The sequence below is a fragment of the Callithrix jacchus genome, chromosome 1, assembly GCF_049354715.1.
Source record: "Callithrix jacchus isolate 240 chromosome 1, calJac240_pri, whole genome shotgun sequence".
Taxonomy (NCBI): domain Eukaryota; kingdom Metazoa; phylum Chordata; class Mammalia; order Primates; family Cebidae; genus Callithrix; species Callithrix jacchus.
The window spans coordinates 202,079,916-202,103,408 of record NC_133502.1 but is presented as its reverse complement, the minus strand read 5'-3'; the positions used below and the strand labels follow the sequence as shown (position 1 = coordinate 202,103,408).

General features: G+C 52.6%; 2 protein-coding genes across 32 annotated transcripts in view; one reads left to right on the top strand and one right to left on the bottom strand.

Moving 5' to 3' along the window:
• PISD (phosphatidylserine decarboxylase) overlaps nt 1–2,968 on the top strand; it is a 41,389-nt gene extending 38,421 nt beyond the window's left edge. For 8 of the 10 annotated variants that reach the window (XM_017979300.4, XM_054240376.2, XM_009009521.5 and 5 more), the window contains 4 exons: nt 117–255; nt 445–591; nt 874–1,034; nt 1,739–2,968. In XM_017979300.4, coding sequence (XP_017834789.1) covers nt 117–255; nt 445–591; nt 874–1,034; nt 1,739–1,963 — 672 coding nt within the window. In that variant the 3' untranslated portion in view covers nt 1,964–2,968. The remainder of the gene's footprint in view (nt 1–116; nt 256–444; nt 592–873; nt 1,035–1,738) is intronic. The other 2 variants (XM_078338872.1, XM_035270223.3) reach the window with 1 other exon arrangement.
• The window catches only part of SFI1 (SFI1 centrin binding protein), a 115,723-nt gene continuing 95,147 nt past the window's right edge, over nt 2,918–23,493 (bottom strand). For 11 of the 22 annotated variants that reach the window (XM_078338772.1, XM_078338792.1, XM_054240310.2 and 8 more), the window contains 18 exons: nt 19,678–19,759; nt 19,189–19,367; nt 18,058–18,133; nt 17,490–17,585; nt 16,939–17,015; nt 15,438–15,540; nt 13,538–13,634; nt 10,017–10,177; nt 9,493–9,567; nt 7,914–7,988; nt 7,600–7,776; nt 7,270–7,523; nt 6,144–6,248; nt 5,759–5,990; nt 4,247–4,379; nt 4,045–4,123; nt 3,227–3,338; nt 2,918–3,149 (listed from right to left, as the gene is read on the bottom strand). In XM_078338772.1, the coding sequence (XP_078194898.1) occupies nt 3,045–3,149; nt 3,227–3,338; nt 4,045–4,123; nt 4,247–4,379; nt 5,759–5,990; nt 6,144–6,248; nt 7,270–7,523; nt 7,600–7,776; nt 7,914–7,988; nt 9,493–9,567; nt 10,017–10,177; nt 13,538–13,634; nt 15,438–15,540; nt 16,939–17,015; nt 17,490–17,585; nt 18,058–18,133; nt 19,189–19,367; nt 19,678–19,759 (2,218 nt within the window). In that variant the 3' untranslated portion in view covers nt 2,918–3,044. The remainder of the gene's footprint in view (nt 3,150–3,226; nt 3,339–4,044; nt 4,124–4,246; nt 4,380–5,758; nt 5,991–6,143; nt 6,249–7,269; nt 7,524–7,599; nt 7,777–7,913; nt 7,989–9,492; nt 9,568–10,016; nt 10,178–13,537; nt 13,635–15,437; nt 15,541–16,938; nt 17,016–17,489; nt 17,586–18,057; nt 18,134–19,188; nt 19,368–19,677; nt 19,760–23,493) is intronic. The other 11 variants (XM_054240315.2, XM_035270050.3, XM_078338763.1 and 8 more) reach the window with 5 other exon arrangements.

The following is a 23,493-nucleotide window of genomic DNA, read 5'->3' as shown; positions in this document are numbered from 1 at the left end:
GCACCCCCATCTCCAGCATACCTGGAAGGGGCAGGATGACAAGGGAAAGTGGGGGCTGTCTCCTGCGGGGAGGAGACCCTGCTCTTCCTCACACCAAGCCTCTCCTGCCCTTCCAGATCAGCCCATCGGATGGAAGGATCCTCAACTTTGGGCAGGTGAAGAACTGTGAGGTAGAGCAGGTAAAGGGGGTCACCTACTCCCTGGAGTCGTTCCTGGGCCCACGCACCTGCACAGAGGACCTGCCCTTCCCACCAGGTGGGTCATTGCACAGGCGGAACCGGGCAGCCCTGGTGCTGTGTGTGGATCAGGAGGGAGGGGATGCTGGGGAAGGGTCCAAGGCTGGCACATGTGGCGCCTCCCTGAGATCCATGTGCAGACCACACTCAGACTGTGTGCTGGGTGCTCACTGTGTTGGTGGCCCCCACGTCTACTCTCATTCCACAGCCACCTCGTGTGACTCCTTTAAGAACCAGCTGGTCACCCGAGAAGGGAACGAGCTCTATCACTGTGTCATTTACCTGGCTCCTGGGGACTACCACTGCTTCCACTCTCCCACCGACTGGACTGTGTCCCACCGGCGCCACTTCCCAGGTCAGCCTGGGGCCAGTGTAGGGATTGGGGGAGCTCCGTGGGTTCACACAGAGGCTCTCGGCTTCTTCGTGTCAGGGGACCAGGCTCCATATCAGGGTCATCAAGGCCAGGAGCTGACTGCTTTATGCAGGCTGGTTGTGGGCAGGGGACTGTGGGCTCCAGCCTGCTTGGAATGTGGAATGACATTGGGGCAATAGGGCATGAGTCCCTCTGGGTCTTGGCTGCCCTGGAGTGGACACACAGGCTCTGGACAGGGAGTAGCAGCATTCCCTGCCTCTGTAGGTTCCCTGATGTCAGTGAACCCTGGCATGGCTCGCTGGATCAAAGAGCTCTTCTGCCATAATGAGCGGGTGGTCCTGACGGGGGACTGGAAACATGGCTTCTTCTCACTGACAGCCGTTGGGGCCACCAACGTGGGCTCCATTCGTATTTACTTTGACCGGGTAAGCAGAATCCAGGCCCTGTGAAAGCCCAAGGGCTGGACCTCTTGGGTCTACCTGCTCTGTCTGCTGTGCAGCTACATGTGTTGGGACTGAATTCTAAGGGGGGCCACATATCTAGTCAGGCCTGGCTCTGCTGAGCAGCTGTCCTGAGAATGGGTTGCTCCATCTGCCGGTGGCTGAGCCTCCCTCCTCCTCTGCACTGCTGGCTGGAGGTGGCTGGGAGAGAGGAGGGAATTGCCTCCCTGCCTGGCACCTAGCTTCTGCTAGGAACCATGGTTAAAGATGAGAGCGTGGGGGGAACAAAAAGGGAGTGTTGAGCTCGGGGTGGCTTGTGTTGGTTACAGCATGTGAGGTGGTCAGCACTCACAGGTCTGCTGACCACCACACCCACGGGGGCAGCCTTTTTGGGTGTCAGTTTGTGACCAATGGCCTTGGCTCCCACAGGAGCCACTTTCTCAGCAACATGCATGGAGACCACTGGATCCAACTGGGTCCTATCCTTTCTGGACAGATCATAGCAGGTGTCAAAACTTTGTGTGAGATCTGGCTAGACCAGGCCCACCTGGCCCTAAGATGCCATCCTCACCTCCCTTTTGGAGTTGGGTTGGGTGGTGGTGGGGACAAGCAACAGAGGGACTCCAAACATGGGGTAACACTGTACCTCATGGCCCGGGCCCCGCTAACCCCCAGCCTATCACCCACAGGACCTGCACACAAACAGCCCGAGGCACAGCAAAGGTTCCTACAATGACTTCAGCTTTGTGACGCACACCAACAGAGAGGGTGTCCCCATGCGCAAGGGTGAGCACCTGGGCGAGTTCAACCTGGGCTCCACCATCGTGCTGATCTTCGAGGCCCCTAAGGACTTCAATTTTCAGCTGAAAACAGGACAGAAAATCCGCTTTGGGGAGGCCCTGGGCTCCCTCTAGAGCCTCTTTCCTTGTTACGGCTGCTAAGGGATCTTTTCCAAACAGAGAGTGAGGGTCTTTCAGAGGGGAAGGCCCGTGAGGCCATCCAGGTGAGGGCCTGTCTGACCAGGTAGGACTTCAATGATTCAGCTCCCACATGTTCCAGAGGTGCAGACAAGAGGGTGAGAGCCCTGTCATGACCTCAAAGTATCCCATTCCTTCCCTACAAATGGAATGATCCCAGGCACAGTTGGAGCTTTCTAAACACTGTATAAATGGGAGATCCTGCATTCCTGACGGAACCTTCAGTTGGTCTTGTCGTTTTAAGATGACTGGTAATATCCCTTCTTGCTGCTCCTCCCCATCACCTGGGCTGTTTTCTGTTGGCCCCTTTTGTTTTTTGGCCTTAACTCTCCTGCTGCACAGGGTGAGGTGCCTTGGCACAGACTGTGGAAGCCCCTCCCCTGTCGCCCCCAGCAGAGCCACACAGCCTTCATGACAACTGCTTTCTGTTCCCAAATTCACCTCATCCTGCCCTTTAGAAAAAGCAATCTTTGTGCTTGTGGCTGAACGTATCACCCTGGACTCTGCCAGTGTCTTCCGAGGACACTGATCATCAGGACCTTTGCAGGACCTGATGAGGGACCGTCTGGAGCTGGCCGGCAAGATGGATGCTGAACCTGCCTCATGGCGCCATAGTGAACAGAGCAGGCCCAGCTAGGGACAGGGGAGAGGTTTGTGTCCCGCTTCCCATATCACTACGTGAAATATGGGAAAGTTGCTGCTATGGATTCAGAGTCTGTCTTGGAGGCAGAGGAGCCTTGGTGGATGGTTGGTCAGTACCTGGAAAACCTGTCCCAGAGTTCATGTTGACCCTGAGGACGCTGTGAACTTCTCCTGCAGGAGAGATGTCATTGAATTTTTTCAACTGTATCAGTAGCACAGTATTTTTGTATGAAAAGTGGGAGACTTCTGAACAGTAATTCATTTAATTGCAAAACATTTTGAAATAAAAAATAAAAGTCATAACTTTGTGCTCTGTCCCTGGAGGTGGCCTGGGGCCTCCCCACAGCCGCGTACCTGCATCCCTGGGGTGAACATGCTAGCCCAGGGCCTGCCGCAGGGCCTGGATTCGGGCAATGCAGGCGCCAGTAGGCTGGCGCTGGGCCTGGAGCTCCTCTGCCAGCTGCTGGATCTGCAGTTCCACCTAGGGCCAGGGAGGGACAGGCAGGGCTGAGAGGGAGCACAGCCCAGGGTGTCCCTGGGGGTGGCCTGGGGCCTCACCTCTTCCAACTCTTTCTGCACTTGCTGCTCTACTTCCTGGTCCTCAGGCCCGGGCTCCTCTCTGTTCAGCTCCAGCCATCTGCGAAGGCTGCTTGCTTGCCGCTGGCAGGACCTGAGGGGTAGAGATATCCGCTGCCTGTCAGGCTGGGTTCTTGGCAGTCTCATGGGAGCCCCCTCCGGCTCAGGGAGAGGCACCTCAGCTAATTCTGATGTGGGGATCAGGTAGTCTGGTAGGGCCCCCTCCCCTGAGCTGCAGGCCCCCACTTGGGAGCTGAACACTTGTTCTTTTTCCTCTCCCAGCCTCCTCCACCCTCCCCAGCAGACAGCAGCTCAGGTAGGCCTGGGCGAAAACACACTCCTTGTCCCTCTTCCCGGTGCGGAGCCAAGGATGAGGGCACCAGTCTGTTGCCCTCGAAACTCTGAGGCCACTGCATGTTGATGGCCCCCAGACTACTGAGTGCAGCTGGCCTGTCTCCTCTGCACCTTTAATATCAGTGTTGGTTAGTTACTGGGGACAGCATGGCCTCATCGAGTTTAGAGTTTTGCTCAACTTAGTAATCCTGCCCTAGGAAGAGGGCCTCTGTCCAGGTGAGGCTGACCTGGGCCTTCCTAAGCAGTACTGAGCTGGGTCGAGGGCCATGGTGGAGACGGGGTCCTTCTAGACAGCACACACTGAGGGTTCCCCACAACCCTCTGTGGCTAGACCAAGACCACCCACAGGACCCTGGCAGCTGGCCGGGGAAATGAAGCCTCCCGCCCACCTTTCCAGGCAACACCTCCTCCCGTGACCGGGGCCACAGGCATTCTGCAGGGCTCACCAGAGGTTCTGCTTGGTGGTCTGGTAGTGCAGTAGTTGTTGCTGGATCCCCTCAAGTTCAGCCTCAAGGTCCAGGCAGCCTGTGGTGATGGGAGTGAGCTGGTTTCAGACCATTTTCTTGTCTGGGACCAGGGTAAACAGCAAGTCCCAGGTCCAGGAGTGGCCTGAGAGCTTGCTGCCCTGACAGGCCTCAGGGTACACACCTGCAGTTGAAAGCCGAGGCCCAGCCCCGATGCCTGAGAAGTCCCCAGGAAGGAGTGGGTGGGGGCCAGGGACACTGGCCAGGGATGGGGGGACCTGGGGCATATGCCTAGGAGTAGCTGGCTGTGCTGACACCTGCAAAGGAAAGAAGAGTGGATGCTTAGCAGGGAAGCTAGGAGGAAGCTGGGAAGGGGGCACTGCCTGCCCTGCAGGGGTTGGGGAAGACCAGGCCCCAGCTGCAGGAGCTGGGCTTTCCAAGCAGTGGCTGTGCCAGCTCACGCAGGGCCTGCTACTGTAGAAGAAAGTCTCACAAGCATCCAAGAGCACCCCGTATCGTCACAGTCTGCCTCCCGCCTCCACTGCCTGAGCAGCTGTTCCTAGCCTTACTCAACCCTCCAGCCCTACCTTGCTCTGAGTTCATGACCTTGCTGAGCTTTGATGTGAGAAGTGGTCAGTGAAAGGCCAGTACTCCACAGCCTCCTCCATGCCCTCCTCTCCTGGTGAGAGCAGACTTGCCCCTTCCATCACCAGACAGGGGTCAAAACCCTTTCAAACCCACACCCCATTCTAGCCAGGGCCAGTGGCCTCATAAGGCCAAACTCACCACAGGAACTGGCTCCTTCCTGTTCCCTCAGCCCCATTCAGGAACCAGCATCTTTGGTGGCCTAACAGCAGCTGTCACCTCCATCACTGAACTCACACTCTCTGGCTGTCCCTGCCCAGGCTCCCCGCTTGGAGTATTGACCCCTTTCTCCTCCTAGAGACTGCCGTGGCTGTGCTGAGGATTCTTGATCCCTGGCCCTGACCTCTCCCCTGAAGGTCAGACTCAATGGTTGCGTTCTCTCAAGCTTGACATCAAGAGCCTGGTTTCAAAACAGACCCTTGATGCTTCACCCAAAACCAGTCCCCACCCCCCAGTTCCTCCTTCCAGGAACCACTGTTCCCCAAGTTATTCAAGTCAGCAGCCCAAATCAGCCTGCATTCCTTCTTTCCCCTCACTCAACAAATCCCTCAGAACACACCCTGCCTTGTCTGCCTCCAAGAGAGTATCTGTCCCCTCTATGGTGACCGCTGAGCCCAGGCCACCAGTATTGCTTGCCTGGACCACATGGTCATGGTGACCAGAGCCTGCACAGAAACCTGACACGGTGCTCCCTGCCAGTACCCTTCCCCGACTTTCTACTCCTCTCAAACCCCAGACTACTCCTTACCGTGGCCTGCAGGACCCTACATGATCTGCAGCCTCTTTACTGGTCTGCAGGCAGGGGTTTTTCTTGGCTTGTCTCTGCCTAGAATATAAGCTTCAGGATGGCAGGGCCCTCGACAGGCTGTTCACTGCTGTGATCCTTGGACCTGGTATATGGTGGGTACCTACGCCTGTCAAATGGATGAATGGCCTCCCTGTGCCAAGATCTTCCAGAAAAACTGAGTACAGCTGTGGTATGAGAAATAGCACCAGAGGCCAGACCAAAGAGTGGGAACCCAGTACCCAGGCCTGCTGGTGGAAGACATACCCTGGCTGGTGCAGCCGCCCCATGGGGCATGAAGGAGGAAGGAGGCAGCAGCAGCAGCTCCGGGCCCGTGCTTGCTGTCGGGGCCTGCTTTGGGCCAGGGGCACTGGACAGGGCCCGAGGCAGGGGGCTGTGTGGGACCGGTGCTGTCGGGGCCTCTGCCAGGAAGGGGTGTGTCAGGGAGGGACCTGCTGGCTCAGCCATGCCTAGGCCATGTTCCTGCAGCTTCTGAGGCCTGAGCAGAGGGAAGGCAAAAGTGTGGTCAGGCCACAGGACCCTCCTCTGGGACCAAAGAACAAGAAGGAAAGGGGGCCACTCACCCTAGGGCTGGCAAAACACAGGCCCCGATGGAGGTACCAGCTGCCTTTGGGGCCCCCTGACCACCTACCCCTGCCTCCCCATGGTGCCACCCTCCAGGGACCTCTGGCCCTGCGCAGGTTCCAGCAGGAAGTGTGGGCGTCGCGGCTGCTTCCTCGATGAGTGGGCAGTGTTGCTGGGAAGAAACATGGTTCTTTAAGACAGGGTTTCTCCATGTTGGTCAGGCTGGTCTTGAACTCCCGACCTCAGGTGATCCACCCGCCTTGGCCTCCAAAGTGCTTGGATTATAGGTGTGAGCCACCATGCCCGGCCTGAAACAGGTTCTATTCCCCTGGGCTGACCAAGGGCTGCAGGGGGTCTGAGATCTCTGTGAGATGGGGAGTCACTAGTCAGACCCTTCCAATTTTATAGGGAGACTAAAGGTCAGAGAAGGCGAGGCCAAGGTCAGCAAGTAAGCTGGGGTGGGCCTGGGCCAGAGAGCTCCCAGCATTTCCAACAAAAGGTACCTGATGCCAGGAGGTGCTTCACCCACATTGTCTCTTTTGACCTGCACAGCAACCCTGGTGACGCAGGTGTACAGGTCACCAGAGTCCATGTCACAGGGGAGCAGCTTGAGACATTCAGGTTCCCATCAAGGTCAGGCAGTGAGGGGCAAAGCAGGGACCAGGGCCCAGACCCCATGCACCCACCTGAGATCCCTGAGGCCCAAGGCTCTCAGCACTGGTTGCTGTGGGAGCCACCAGCTTCACCAGCACAGGGCAGGGCAGATTAGGGTTTGAGACCATAGAAGGGGTGGGCAGAGGGATAGGTGCCAGCTCACACAAAAATGAGAGGCTTCTGACAAAAAAACCAGTGTCTTGGTTTTGAGGGAGCAGGAGAGAGACTGGCAGGCGCAGGCAGGAGCTGAGCTTGTTCCTTTTGTCAACTCGTGTATGACTCGAAAAAGATCATGTCAGCAGGACGGGAGGGGGCAGGAGGAGAGAGGGTCTGGAAATCCCACTCCAATCTCTCCCCCTTGCTGTGGGAGGGATGGGATCTGGCTGGACAACAGGGGTTTCCCAGCAGCTCAGCTGTGACAAGACCATGAGCAGCCCATCCCATCCCCTGTCAGGGCCCGTTTTCCCTCCCTGATATGCCATCCAAACTTCTGCCCAAGGTGGGAGTGAGGAAGACAAGGTGAGAATGGGGGTACTCACAATTCCAGGGCATGGGGCTCCCTAGCAGCCAGGCGGCCCAGAGCTCCCTGAGACCAAGGAGCCTGTGGCCTCTTAGTCTCCAGGGTGGCATCCCCAGCCCCAGCAGCAATGCGGTTGAGAAGGGTACCCTCAAATGTCACTTTTCTGCTGGGTGTGATGGGTGCCAGGGGCTGAGGCTCCCTGCCCCGGCCCAGCACCTTCTGTTTCCAGAGTGTGGCACAGTGGCGGACAGCACGGTGGAGACTGTGAGCCGCCTGCAACACAGCCTCCAGTCAGCTCATGCCACACCCTGCCTGCTTCTCACAAGAAGGGGTAGGGCCCTGGACCTACCTGGACCTGCTGCTGGGCCTGCAGCTGCTGCCGAGAGGCCTTCATCCCGGCTGCAAAGCGCAGGAGCCGCATGGCACCCTCCTGGAGGAGCTGCCCCTGGTAGGCCTGGAACGCCTGCTGCATCCGTGCCTTCTTCCTCCTCCTTTCCAGCACAAAGGCCAGCCACGTGGCCCACACCTCCAGGAAGGGCAGGAGGTGAGGCCCAGGTCTCCCTGCTTAGGACTCCCCCACAGACCAGGTGCCCTCCCTCCACCCAAGGCAGGGCTTAGGCCTGAGGGAGAGGCAGGGATGGCAGGATGCAGAGTCCCAATTACCTTTGCCTGCAGTGAGAAGGCCCAGAACCACAGGGCCCGCACTGACGCCTGCTGCTCCTGCCTCCTGGCTGCCAGCTAGGGCCAGAAAGACCAGATCATTTCCCCATCGCCCCTTCAGTGAGGCCATGCTGATAACAGGGCCCTGCACGGTTCGTTCCTCTCTCTAATCGAGGCTCCCCTTACTCCACTAGGAAAGGCCAGCCCCATGCCTGGCTGTGAGGTGCTCAACACACGCTCCATCTGTGGCCCAAGGAAGGACTTTTAAGAAAGAAGGTGGCAAAGGGCTCCTGCAGGAGGATATGTGGAGGCAGTGGGCTGAGGTCCCTGGAATGGTGGGAACAGGACAACAGGGCGGGAAGAGGAAGCTGGTGACGTGAGGCGCTGCTCTGCACGATCCCTCTTGGCTTTTTATCGAGATCCCAGCAAAGCCTTAAAACACATTTCATATAATTTTTAGATATTATGCTTTTTTTTTTTTGAGATGGAGTCTTACTCTGTAGCCCAGGTTGGAGTGCAGTGGTACGATCTCAGCTCACTGCAACCTCCACCTCCTGGGTCCCAGTTCAAGCAATTCTCCTGCCTCAGCCTCCCAAGTAGTTAGGATTACAGGCATATGCCACCATGCCCAGCTAATTTTTCTATTTCTAGTAGAGATGGGGTTTCGCCATGTTGGCCAGGCTGGTCTTGAACTCCTGACCTCGTGATCCACCCGCCTTGGCCTCCCAAAGTTCCAGGATTACAGATGTGAGCCACCTTGCCTGGCTTTTTTTTTTTTTTTTTTTTTTTTTTTTTGAGATGGAGTCTCATTCTGTTGCCCAGGCTGGAAGCAATCCTCTTGCCTCAGCCCTCCTAGTAGCTGGGACTACAGGCACATGCCACCATGCCCAGCTAATTGTATTTTTAGTAGAGACGGCGTTTTGCCATGTTGGCCAGGCTGGTCTCAAACTCCTGACCTCAGGTGATCCACCCACCTCAGCCTCCCACAGTGTGGGGATTACAGGCGTGAGCCACTGTGCCTGGCCTGATTTTTTTTTCTTTAAGATAGAATCTCATTCTCATCCAGGCGGGAGTACAGTGGCATGATCACAGCTCACTGCAACCTCGACCTCCTGGGCTCCAGCGATCCTCCCGCCTCAGCCTCTCAAATAGCTGGGACCACAGGTGCGCACTACCTACGCCCAGCTAATTTTTATTTTGTTTTTGTAGAGATAGGGTCTTACTATGTTGCCCAGGCTAGTCTTGAACTCCTGGGCTCAAGTGGTCCTTCTGCTTTGGCCTCCCAAAGTCCTGGGATTATAGGTGTGGGCCACCACGCCTAGCCCACTGACGTATTTTTTAATACACAGTGTAGAGAAACCAGGCCTTGGAGTTACTGGTCTTATGCAGGCTACAGATGGAAGAAAGCTGATAGTGCCAGGAAATGACTGGAAGGTGGTAGAAGAGGTGGCCCTGGGGAGAGTGACAGTAAAAATACTGAACAAGAGGTGTGGGCTAGAGTGACTAGAAGGTCACTCACTGCCTGGGCCTCACAAGCCAGAGGAAGAAGGGAGTATGGAGGGGACATCTCCTGGGCTCCTACCTGTTGTCTCCACTGGTGGAAGCAGGTCTGGCTGAGTCTCTGTGCCAGCAGTTGGGTGCTCTGCCTGTGCAGGAGCTGGGGGAGAGCAAGTGCAGAGAGTGTGACTAGTCTAGACGGCCTGGGGTGGGTCCTGACCTAACCCAGCCTCAGGGTGAGGCTTCCAGCCCAGCTGAATGTCCTCCCATTGCCAGGGCTGCTGGATGGTGCCAGAGGTCTCCTGCACAGCCAGGGAGTCCCTAGGGGACTCTGTAGGTCCCCCAGCACTGATAAGCCGAGGGTCAGCAGGAACCAGGTTTTTCTGCTAAGCCATCTTCCCTGGGAGACAATGGATTCTGGGGCTGACAACCCCCCCAGTCTCCACTAAATGCCCAGGAAAGCCTCCTGCAGCCTTGTCCTACAGAACCCCAAATCACCCACCACTCATATCGGCTGCCTGGAGAGATCCCTTCCTGAGAAATGGTCTCCGGACTGGACACTCCTTGCCAGGCAGGGGGATCTTGGAGAGTTGCCACTGTTGGCCTCACCCTCTTCCTGACACACCCCAGATGATGTGTCTTCCATCGGGCCAGCCCCTCCAGTAGCAGCTGCCGGTGGTGGTGCTGGGCTGCCCTCTCCAGCTGCAGTCTCTGCTGGGCTGACCTCCGGCTGCAGTCCCGCCAGCGCTGAAACCAGGTCCGGAGACAACCTAAGGCAGAGCCAAGCCAGAGTTTGCTGTTTTGTGGGATTTTCACCAGTGACTATGTAATGGTGAAGGTGCAGACAGCAGAGGTGGCTATGTGTGGATAGAATTCGGGTGTCCAGCCCACATGGTAAAACCACCACGTGTTCCATGCCCCTCTCTGGCCACCTTTGCCGACAGTGAACCCCCTGGGTAGTGGAATCAGATCTGTTTACTGTTGTTCTCCCCAAGGGCCTTCCCAGAGCCATAAGCCTGTTCACAGCCTTATGGAGTACCAGGGGCCCCCTCAGAGTCACATGCAAAATGCTTCTGGGCATGTGGAAGAAGACCCTCCATCTGAGGGAGGAGAAGGAGCCCCACTTGAGCTGTAGCTTGAAGGAGACAGCAGCCCGTTTTGCCAGGATGGAAACCAAGGCCTAGTCAGAGTAGTCAGACCAGCCCAAGCCACGTCCTCTGATTGCCTGGGCTCTGCAGCATGGGCCACATCCTGCATTTTGCTTTTGTGTCACCAGATTCTCCCTTTGATGAATCTTTCTTGGGCCCTGAGAGAACTTCCTTTGTGAGGCAACAGAACAGGATTGAGAGCAGGGCACAGATGCCAAGATGAGGAGCTCTCCGGGACCCACTGGAGCAGGCAGGGAAGATAGCAGATCACAAGTAGGAAGCACCTATGTTCATGCTGCCTGCTGATGCCTGGGCTCTGCCCTAAGTGTGTATCTACCTGTCATCTCACTTATCTCCACAACAACCCCAAGAGGTAGGCTCTGTTATCCCCATTTTACAGATGGAGACATTGAGATTCACAAAGGGGGCCCTGCTGGAGGCCACACAGAGCCAGGTTATGACCCCCAGCCTGCACCTTCAGCACCCTGCATAATGAGTCTTGTGACATCCTCCCCTTGGTCCCTCCTCCCAGCACCCAACCCCACCCATGGCCTGCCAAGGTGTGCCTGAGACACCAAAGCCTTAAAATAAGCCAGGCAACTGTTTCCCAGATATTTACTGTATAGCTACTATGTGTATGCTTTTTTTTTTTTTTTTGAGATGGAGTCTCACTCTGTCACAAGGCTGGAGTGCTGTGGCACATTCTTGGCTCTCACTGATTCTCATGCCTCAGCCTCCCAAGTAGTTGGGATTACAGGCACGCTCTACCACACCCAGCTAATTTTTTTTTTTTTTTTTTTTTTTTTTTTTTTTTTTTTTTTTAGGAGAGACAGTTTCACCATGTTGGCCAGGATGTGAGGTCTCAATCTCCTGACCTCATGTTATGATCTGCCTGCCTCGGCCTCCCAGAGCACTGGGATACAGGCATAAGCCACCATGCCTGGCCTGTGTACACTGTCTCGCTGTCCAGTCTCCCAAGTTCCTCATACCATCTGTAATGGATGTGGCAATCCAAGCCTGCCACCACCTCCTTCTAAGGAAAGTCCTTCAGAAAGCAGCAGCTTCGGGCTGCACTTAAATCCGTCACCTCTAACTTCCCACCACAGCCAGGAGTGGGCACCTGACCCTTAAGGCAGCTGACCCAAACTAACCAGAATCCAGTCTGCAGTTGCAGCTCGATGCTGCAGGGTAAGGTGCCCAAAGAGTCAGCTGCAGAAGCTCCAGAGCCCAAGGGCTGGCTAAACCTCTTGGCTTCTTTCTTAGTGAACTAGAAACACAGTGCTGGTTTCTGAGCTGAGGAGGAGCTTGAGGACCCAGCAGCATGTTTGTAGTACAGTAATACAGCCAAGCAGGATGGCTGACCCCAGGGTTTTGTCCCCAGGACGCGTGTTGAAACATGCTCATTAACATACATGCTACAGTCAGAGGCAAACCAAAGCTGATTCGGTTTTGTCCTAGAGCAAACTCTATTAAACCAACCTAACAACTTGGTCAATTTCTCTGTAGGCCAATTTAAACAATTTCTAATTGTTTCCATTTTTGTTTATATTTTCATTTATTCTACAAATAAACTGTTCCGTTCAGAGTGTCAGATTCTCCTGACACTCTGAGACTAGGGGAACCCTAGCTGTTAGGAGACAGCTCCCCACGGGTGTGCCACTAGTCTGTGCATCCTGCAAGCAGGGGCAAAGACTCCTGTTCTAGACTACCTTTCCAAAGATTTTTTAAAAACGACTGGGTTCCCAGCCAGGCACAGTGGCTCACACCTGTAATCCCAGCACTATGGGAGGCTGAGGCAGATGAATCACCTGAGGTCAGGAGTTTGAGACCAGCCTGGCCAACATGGTGAAACCCTGCTTTACTAAAAATACAAAAATTAGCGGGTCATGGTGGCACATACCTGTAGTCCCAGCTACTTGGGAGGCTGAGGCAGGAGGATCGCTTTAACTCAGGAGGAGGAGGTTGCAGTGAGCCAAGATTGTATTACTGTACTCTAGCTTGAGCAACAGAGTGAGACTGTCTCAAAGAAAAAGAAAAAAAAGAGACTGGGTCTCATTTTGTCTCCCAGGCTGGAGTGCAGTGGTGTCATCACAGCTCATTGTAGCCTCAAGTGATCCTCCCACCTCAGACTCTTGAGTAGCTGGTACTACAAGGTGTGCACCACAGTGCCCGGCAATCTTTCCAAAGTCCCACAGCAGGCAGTGGGACTTCCTGAGGTCGAATTAGAAAGTCTCTGGCCCCTAAATATTCAAGGGCCCAGCTAGACAAGGAAGCAGGACCCTAACACAGTGGGGGCTGACCTGACAAGCAGCAAGGACTTTCCCATGAAAACAACCCCCTCCCCACCCACCCTGAATTCCAGTCCAACTTCTCTTATTTCTCTGTAGACCTCAAGCTCTAGCTTTCATTTGAACATAAATTGGTTGGCAATCAGTTGGGAACAGATTTCTAGGATGGACTGAACAGTGCCCCCTCCAGACCTGTCATATTCATGCCCTTGCTGGACCCTCACATCGTGATTTTATCTGGCACTAGGCTTGCTGCAGATGTAATTGGTTAGGATGGGGTCATACTTGAGTAGGGTGGACCCTTCATCCGATATGACCACAGTCCTTCTAAGGGACCCAGAGACACAGGATGGGAATGACATGTCAAGATGGGGCAAAGCCTGGAGCAATGGGTCTACACGTCCTGGAAAGCCATGACCAGCAAGAAGCAAGCTAGGAGAGGCAAGGAAGGGCCCCTCCCTAGAGCCTGGGGAGGAGCACAGCCTGGACACACCTTTGTCTCTGACTGCCAGGCCCCAGAACTGAGAGAGTCATTCTGTGTTGTCTGAAGCCTGCCAGTCTGTGGCACTTTGTCAGGGCAACCACAGAAAACTGGCATATATGAGGAGACAGAGCATATGGGACTACAGGGATCTCCACAACAGCACTGTCTTCACATTCCTCAACATGACTTGCTTCTGGGGGCCCCACTTACCCCTATCCAGCACCTTCCGGGCCTCCCAGATGGCATGGTCCTCCTGCTGTCGGTAATATATCTGCACTGATGCAATCTCCCGCCACTGGACCAGGACCTATGGGCAGGCAAGGAGCACAGCAAGTTACACCTCCTGGGTTCTGGGGCCACCCCAGGTCTGTGATGGTACCTCCTGGAGAGGCGAGGCCAAGCTGTTGCCATTTGTTTCTCACACACAGTGCAAGAAGCACCCGCCATCCATGCAGACTACTGAGCAATAGGACAGGGCCCCAGCCCCTCACAGGAAGCCAGCATCTCGGCTGCTGGGACTTTTCTACCAGGATTTACATATCATACGATACCAAAAAGTGCTGAAGTCATCACATGGGTCTTCATTCATTCGTGTGTGTGTGTGTGTGTATAGATGTATATAATTTTTTTTTTTTTTTGTGACTGGAGTCTCACTCTGTTGCCCAGGCTGGAGTGCAGTGGCGTGATCTTGGCTCACTGCAACCTTTGCCTCCCGGGCTCAAGCGATTCTCCTACCTCAGCCTCCCGAGTAGCTGGGACTACAGGCAGGTGCTGCCACGCTCAGCTAATTTTTGTTTTTAGTAGAAATGGGGTTTCACCATATTAGACAGGCTGGTCTCAAACTCCTGACTGTGTGATCCACCTGCCTCAGCCTCCCAAAGTGCTGGGATTGCAGGCATGAGCCACCACGCCCACCCATAAAATTTTTTTTTTTTTTTTGAGACATAGTCTCACTTTGTCACCCAGGCTGAAGTACATGGCGTGATATCGGCTCACTGCAACCTCCACCTCCCAGGTTCAAGCAGTTCGCCTGCCTCAGACTTCTGAGTAACTGGGATTACAGGCATGCACCAACACACCCGGCTAACTTTTGTATTTTTAGTAGAGATGGGGTTTCACTGTGTTGGCCAGGCTGGTCTCAAAATCCTGACCTCAAGTGATCCACCCACCTCAGCCTCCTAAAGTGCTGAGATTAAAGGGATGAGCCACCACACCCAGCCTCTATTACTATCTATTAAATGGAACCACATATGTTGTATCCACTCTTCTGTATGAGTGATGCCTACAAAATCACAGTAACAAAATGCTTGCCCAGGGGAAGCCTGGTGCCTGCCTGCAAACTGTCATGAACTCCATTCCCACTAAAAATGCCTCCTCTTCAAGCTCTGAAGCCAAGCAAAGATTCCTGTGTTCTCCTTCCAGGGGAAGGGAGGCACAGGCTGGCTTTGGAGTTTTCTTTTTTTTTTTTTTTTTTTTTTTTGAGACAGTCTTGCTCTGTTGTCCAGGCTGGCGTGCAGTGGTGCGATCTCAGTTCACTGCAACCTCTGCCTCTTAGATTCAAAGTGCCTGTAACCCCAGCACTTTGGGAGGCCAAGGCAGGTGGATCACCTGAGGTTAGGAGTTCAAGATCACCCTAGCCAACATGGTGAAACCCCATCTCTACTACAAATACAAAAATTAGCTGGACGTGGTGCCACATGCCTGCAGTCCCAACTACTTGGGAGGCTGAGGCAAAAGAATTGCTTGAACCTAGGAGATGGAGGCTGTAGTGAGCTGAGCTCACACCACTGCACCCCAACCTGGGTGACAGAAAGACTGTCTCAAAAAAAAAAAAAAAAAAAAAAAAAAAAAGGCAAATACTGGTTCTGGGTTCCGATAAGAACCACTTCACTTATGATGTGTTATATTTCTATTTTAATGCATATTGGTTTATAATTCATTAAAAAACTAAATACCTGCCCACATGGATGTTTCTGTATGTGCTGGAGGAAAATTGCCCATTTTCTGGGTTCCTTATTCAGTTTAAATCTCTAGTACCACCCCCCCATGCCCTCACCAGAACATAGTCCCGAACCCTCCTGGGTCACCAGCTTGCCTCCATATACCTCACCTTGGAACATATGGTCTTTCTGTAATGAGTACTTGCTTGAAAGGTTTTTTTGGCTTCATTCATGCGGGCCATGGTGTTCTCTTTCCAGCGACGTAACACCCCCCTGTAGGTGCATGGGTGTCGTCGGGAGGGCAGATGACACCAGGATGGAGAGAGAAGGGAGGCTTCTGTGAATCATTCCCCCTCTTCCCCTGCTCCTGAGTCAGGGACTCTATGCCTAAGAATGTTTGACCAACACCCATGTTTACATGCATATCTACGTCCAACAAAGGGCTACTGAGCAGCTGCTCTGGGCTGGGCACCGAGAGTGCATGAGGGACCCAGCACTGCTGGAGACCAAACTCCAGGTGCTATGGGGATAACAGGGCGTAATCCGGCAGTGGCAACACAGGTGACTCACACTGTGATAAGAGAAGTGTGGAGAGGCAGGGGACCTGGAGGAAGGTTGCCTATGCCTCAGCTTGCTGCTGAGTTAGCTTGGGGAGTTCCTTTTGCCTATTCTACTCTATCTGAAGAGCAGGATGGGTGCTCTGTGGGACCCCATATGAGGGATGGAGGCATTTATTTTATTTCTTTACTTTTTAGAGACAGGATCTCACTACATTGCCCAGGCTGGAATGCATTGGCATGATCATGGCTCACTGCAGCCTTGACCTCCGGGCTCAAGTGACCCTCCCACCTAAAACTCCCAAGTACCTGGAACCACAGACATACATGACCATCCCTGGCTGTTTTTATATTTAGTACAGACAAGGTCTTGCTACATTGCCCGGGCTGGTCTGAAACTCCTGGACTCAAACAGCCTCCCAAAGTGCTGGGATTACAGGTGTGAGCCAATGTGCCCAGCTAAGGATGGAGGCGTTTAAAAACCACTGCCCAGAGGCCACCTGGATTATCAATCATGTGCTGAACAAACACAAAGGAAGGAAATGAAAGGGGCATGTGGGAAGACTACTGGGAAGGAGGGAGGTTAGAGTTTGGCTTAGAAAAAGGGGACGAAGCTGCATAAGCACCCTCCACAGGAGTGCGTGGTGCAGATGGTCCGACAGGGACTAGAGGTGACTCTGAAGTCAGAGACAGGCCTGCAGAGCAAGCGGGAAGGGGAATGCCTGGAAATTGATAGGAAAGGGAGCCACTGCAGCCTCTGGAGTGGAAGAGATGACAAGGCGAATCTCTTGCAAAACTGAATCTTGCAAAGCTTTGCAAACCCCTGAATCTTGCAGGTATGAAGCAGGGAGGAAAAACTGCTAAGAAGAGCAAGACAAGTGGGCTTCCAGGCATGCAGGTGACAGCTGCTCTCCAGGGCCTGCCCTGTACACAGCAGGGGCTTAAGACAAATGAAGGTGAACTCATGAGTGAAGCGGAAAAGCCAAGACCATGATATTAGGTACTAGGGACCTGGGATCATCCCTGGCCCTCAGCAGGACCCCCCCAAAACGCTGGGGTTTGGAGTGTGTTCCTCATTCCCGGCCAGAGCCTGGGAGGCGCCTGGGAGACTCACCGCAGCAGCTGCCTGTTGTGCTGGCTCTCCTTGGCTGCCACCTCCTGGAGGATGCTCTGCACCCTGCCCTGATAAGTCTGTGGGGGACAAGGGGGACAAGGGGGACTGGAGGCTGCCCCTGGGTCCACACTTCTCCCTGTTTAGGCAGGCCTCAGAGGTGCCTCTACCACAAGGCTGCCACAGCATTCAAAAAGGGCAGGGAGAGGCCAACAGCCTTTAGTCCCAGGGCCAGCAGACCCTCCCAGATGACAGGGAGAAGACTGTCCCATAGGCCCTCACCTCCTAAGTCAAACCCCAGGACTCCTGGACAAGGAGCTGCTTTCCCCTCAAGGCTGGGGCCCACCAGCAGCACTTGTTTCCACTTGGCCCAGCAAGAACCGAAGAACCTGAGGCCTGAGTCCCAGGGCCTCGCTAAGGCACTTGCTGGTTTCAGGTTTGTCACATCACTTTGTTGTGGGAGGGACAGGAAGAACAAGGAAGGGAAACAGAGTCTCCAGAAACCTCCCCTGTCCCCACAGCAAGGAGCTCAGGAGGGAAGCAGCAGCTCCTACCACCCACGCCTGCAGCGCCCTGAGCAGCACCGTGTGCTGGTGGTGCAGCTCCGCTCGCATCAGCTTCCGCCGCTCCGCTCCCCGCAGGGCCAGGCACTGCAGACAGAGAAGAAAGCAGCTACTGTGGGCTGGGGGCCCACTTGGGGGTGGCTTCCTGCTTTGCCTCCATTTTACACTTCATCTGTGTGAGTGTAAATTACTTAACCCCTCTGGCCTCATCTATAAATACGCGCTTCTTAGGGGTTCTGTGAGGACTGGATGAGGCAAGTGCTTGATTTGTGGTAAATGCTCAATTAATGTGAGTTTAAACATTTTTACTCTCAGCAGGACTCCTGTAAATAGATCAGGAATTTTAGATGAAGTAAGTTCAAATAAGAACAGCCTGGTATCTGGAAGAACACAGTATTTTGAGCCAATCATCTCATAAAACTGAGTTAACACTTCGTCTGCTGCCTGTTCTCTTCCTTCAGCTCAGGTGGTTTGGCCACATGTCGGCTGCAAGCCCTGCTGACACACAGCCCACATGTTCAAAAGCCATGCCTGGGTGGCACCCGCACCAATGCCTTACCTCCCTCCACTGGCTCCAGGCCCAACGCAGGAGCTGGGCTGCATTGAATTCTGCTGCCTGCACCCGGCCCATCCTCCTATGGAGAGATGCCAGAGCTCAATGCTGCTGCCCCCACCCATCGAGGGCACCCTCTGTGGGCTCCTCCTCACAGTCTGTGGCCCCTACCTGGTTAAGTTTTTGGGGGAGCCTAGACCCTCTCTGAAGAGCTGCCAAAGAACTTGCACTCTCAGAAAAAAGCACATCTCATCACATTTGGCCTACAACTTCCCAGGACTTCAAGTGCCATTGAAGCTCACATGTGCAGGTGTGAAGCTCCCGCCTGAGGAGATAGTTAAATGTGGCCAGAGTATGACAAGGAGTGAAATCCTCAGAACACATTGTGAATACTGAAAGGCCCCAAAGCAGGACAGTCTCTGCAGTGGACACATGGACTGCCTACCTTCCTCTCTCTAACTACATGGTGTGGTTAAAAATGCTACAGCCCACCCACTGGCCAGCTGCTGGTCCCTATCCCATATCTGCAGCAGTCAGCTATCACAACATGGGCCCATCAGTTTATTCCCTGGCTATGGCCACTTTTGTTTGTTTGAGGCAGAGTCTCGCTCTGTTGCCCAGGCTGGAGTGCAGTGGTGTGATCTCAGCTCACTGCAACCTCCAACACCTGGGTTCAAGCAATTTTCATGCCTCAGCCTCCTGAGTAACTGGGATTACAGCCTTGCGCCACCAAACCTGGCTAATTTTTGTATTTTTAATAGGGCCAGGGTTTTATCATGTTGGCCAGGTTGGTCTTGAACTCATGAGCTCAAGTGATCACCTGCCTCAGCCTCCCAACCTGGCTATGGTCACTTCGAATGGGTCCCAAGTGTAAGCAGGCTGTGGCCAATGAGCAGAACCTCCCAGATCCACAGAGCACTTCCGTACCCAGCCAAATTCCTGAGGCTGCAAGCTCCATGAGGTACCCCAAGATCCCGCTGTTCCAATTTAATTTTACTTAGACTCTTCTAGGTTGAATTTCTAGAACTTACAACCAGAGTCTGAGGTAATGTGATCCTCCAGAGAGGCACTGGGAGCTGACGGTGCTGCTGAACAATCAAAGCTGGCCTGGGGTGGAAAGGCTTTTCAGCCACTCACTCTGTTCTGAGCCCTCGAGCACTTTCCCTCCAGAGGCAGAAAGCTTTCCTGAGCCGCCTGCAGCGGTGGTGGAAACGGGCCACTGTTTGCCACTCCTGCTCCTGGTGATGTGCTGCTGCCTGCTGGTGCCACGTGAACCAGGACCTATGCAGAAGCTGTCGCTCTGCGTGAAGGATGGCCTGAGGCAGGACAGGAAGGAGAGAAGAGAATAAGTCAAGTAGAAGAGAGGCACAGAAGCCAGGAAAGAATTTAAAGGCCATAAATAATGACCAAGGCAAAAGGAATGGACATCAGGATGTGGTCCAGCCCAGAAGCTGTCCACAAGCTCCACTGAAAGGACAGATGCCCCAGAGCCTGCCTGGCCTCATGAGTCACAGGCAGAAGCCCTCCAGTGAGGCCAAGTGACCTCCTGAGGAGGGGAGGCCATGAGTACAATGGCTTGAATGAGGTCCTGCCCCTCCAGGAATCTCCACAGGGACAGCCATTTACCATTCTCTCTGCCAAGCGGTTTTCTCGATGCTGTACCATCTTCTGCCACCAGATAGAAAATACTTGCTTCTCTACTTTCTCCCTAAAAAAACAAGGAAAAATGTAAAGCACTTAAAACAAAAACAGAAATGAACCCAAACAGAACTACAAGTTTCAAATAATTGGATTTTTCCTTTTTTTTTGAGACAGAGTTTTGCTCTTGATACCCAGACTGGAGTGCAATGGCGCGATCTCGGCTCACCACAACCTCCGCCTCCTGGGTTCAAGCAATTCTCCTGCCTCAGCCTCCCGAGTAGCTGGGACTACAGGCACGCACCACCATGCCCAGCTAATTTTTGTATTTTTAGTAGAGACGTGGTTTCACCTTGTTGACCAGGATGTTTCTCGATCTGTTGACCTCGTGATCCACCAGCCTCAGCCCCCCAAAGTGCTGGGATTACAGGCGTGAGCCACATTTTGAGCGCCCGGCTCAAAAAATGTAACTTTTAGAAGGCCAACATTTTCCAAGTTTTTTTCTGATATCAGCTAAGCATTCGCACCATACAAAAAAGACTCTGACCCTGAGACCCCAGGTCTTCATTAATTCTACATTGACTTAAAAAAAACTACTGATTAAGGATCGTTCATGAGAGTCTTTTCCAGGCATGCTGACCAGCAAGTTGCTTCTACACCAACCCTTTGAGGAACTGTGGAAAAACAAGTGCAAGACCCCTAAGGCTGACTGGGCAGGTCTGAGGCGGGGTCTCAGGAAACAGCATTTTAAACAAGTGTTCCAGGTGAATTAGAAAAGCAGAAAGGTTTGGGAACCACTGTTTTGCCATCTCTGTCTAGGCCTACCAGATCAACATCGAATTCTCCAACAGCAGTGCTGGGAAAATTGATCCACAGCCACTAGGGGCTACGTATTGGTGAGGCCACAGGATCCATGTTCAGCGCTGGGGGATCTTGCTCCCCTGACATTTAACAACAAGACACATCACTTAAAGCAAAGACTCCACTTCCAGTCAGAACAGTCATCAGTCCTGGACCTGCCCTCTAGCTATATATGATGAAACTAGACAAAATATATGTGGCAACTGTCTTCAGGTGCTGGACAGCAAGCACAGATTTTGACGCTTAAAACACAGGATGTGGGCAAGGTGAGCCCCTAGGCCACCCAGACTTTCTGCCTGGGGGCACCTTCTCAACAGTGAGGCTCTGCTTAGCATCCCTCAGTCTCCTGAGCTAAGGAGGCAAAGACGAGTTCGTGACTGCCAGAGTGGCTGGAATTTGGGGGCAGGGTACTAGAAAGGAGACAGCTGAATAGAAAGAAACACCCAGAATTTACTGAGGTTGTCCCAGGTCCTCAGATGAGGGCCACATGTGCAGACTCCAGGAGGCCTACCAGAGAGTGACTGCTGCAGGGCCAAGAGGTCAACAGACACCAGAAGTTGGACAGGGTTGAAAGATGGAGCTCCGGCCCCAGAGTGGAGAGACCAGAAACAAAGGCTGAGACCGTTTGACCCCAGTTGACCTTAGTATAAAAACACTAAAAGATCATCTTTAGGCTGAAAGGAAATGATACCGATGAACACTCAAATGTATAGGAAGACACAAGGAACGCTGGAAAGGGAAAATATGTGGGTGACTATAAAAGTCTGCATTTTCCTCTCAATTTATAAAAAGAGTACTGATAGTTTAAAGCAGAAATAACATTGTAGGCTTGGCATGGTGGCTCACGCCTGTAATCCTAACACTTCAGGAGGCTGAGGCAGAACTTGCGAGTTTAAAACCTGCCTGGGCAGCAGAGTGAGAGACTCTGTCTCTACAATTAATCGTTAGACATAAAATGTATGACAAAAAGTATCATTGGTTGGGGGCAGTGGCTCACTCCTGTAATCCCAGCACTTTGGGAGACTGAGGTGGGAGGATATCTTGAGCCCAGAAGTTCAAGACCAGCCTGGGCAACACAGTGAGACCCTGTGTTGCCCTTTATTTCTAAAAAAATATTTAGAAATATTTTTTATTTCTAAATAAAAAATCTGGCCCTGGAGACCTACCTTTATTTCTAAAAAAAAAAAAAAAAAATCATCAAGGATGGGAACAAAATATAATTTTACTGTTTTTGTGTTCTTGCACTAAACATGAAATGGTTTATGAACTCTAAACAGAACTGGGCCAGGCATGGTAGCTCATACCTGTAATCCCAGCACAGTGAGTCCCAGCACAGTGAGAGGCTATGGCAGGAGAATCACTTGAGCCCAGGAGTTTGAGACCAGCCTGGGCAACATAGTGAGATCCCGTCTCTACAAAAAATTAGAAAAAATAAAATTAGTGTGGTATGGTGGCACACACTTATAGTCCTAGATGCTTGGAAGGCCGATGCTTTAACCCAGGAGGAAGAGGCTGCAGTGAGCCAACACTGCACCCCTGCACTCCAGCCTGTGTGACAGGGCAAGATCCTGTCTCTAAAACACAAACAGACAGAGAGATACATACATACATACATACATACAACTGCAATAAGTTAAGGATGCACACTATAATTCCTGAAATGACAATCTAAAAACTACAAATAATAGAGCTAAAAAGTTGATGCAGGAAACAGAATACTAAAAAAATTTTTAATGAACCCTTAAAAAGCAGAAAAAGGCCGGGCGTGGTGGCTCACACCTGTAATCCAAGCACTTTGGAGGCCAAGGTGGGTGGATCACCTGAGGTCAGGAGTTCAAGACCAGCCTGACCAACATGGTGAAACCCTGTCTTTAAAAAATAAAATTAAAAAAGCAGAAAAAAAAGGGAGAGAGAAACAAAAACAAATGTAGACATGAGCCCAACCATCATATCAGTAATTACGATAAATATAAATGAACTAAACAATTCAATGAGAGAATAAAAAGTTTTTTCAACAAATGGTTCTGGAAAAACCTGATAAACATATAGAAAAAAAATAAACCTTGACTCCTACGTCATACTACATGTAGAAAGAAATTCAACATGATTATTGACTTAAATGCAAATGTTAAAACTATAAAGTTTCCAGATAAAATATAGGAAAATATCTTTTTTTTTTTTTTTTTGAGACGGAGTTTCGCTCTTGTTACCCAGGCTGGAGTGCAATGACGCTATCTCAGCTCACCGCAACCCTGCCTCCTGTGTTCAAGCAATTCTCCTGCCTTAGTCTCCCGAGTAGCTGGGACTACAAGCGCGCGCCACCATGCCCAGCTAATTTTTTTATTTTTAGTAGAGATGGGATTTCACCTTGTTGACCAGGATGGTCTCGATCTCTTGACCTCGTGATCCACCTGCCTCGGCCTCCCAAAATGCTGGGATTATAGGCATGAGCCACCGCGCCCGGCCAGTATCTTTTGTGACCCTGGAGTAGCAAATATTTATTAGAAATGACCCTAAAATCACTAACCATAAAAAAAGGATAAATTGTACTGTATCAATCCAACAGAAATCAAACATTTCTGTTCATTAAAAAAAAAAGGAGGGGGGAGGGTGCAGGGCTGGAAAAAATATATATATTCGGTATATTCCACCAGGTGTGGTGGCTCACGCCTGTAATCCTAGCACTTTGGGAGGCCAAGGTGGGCGGATCACCTGAGGTCAGGAGTTCAAGAGCAGCCTGGTCAACATGGTGAAAACCCCGTCTCTACTAAAAATACAAAAAATCAGTTGGGCGTGGTGGTGGGCGCCTGTAATCCCAGCTACTCAGGAGGCTGAGGTGGAAGAATCGCTTGAACCCAGGAGGTGGAGGTTGCCGTGAGCCGAGATTGCACCACTGCACTCCAGCCTGGCACAGAGCAAGACTCTGTCTCAAAAATAAATAAA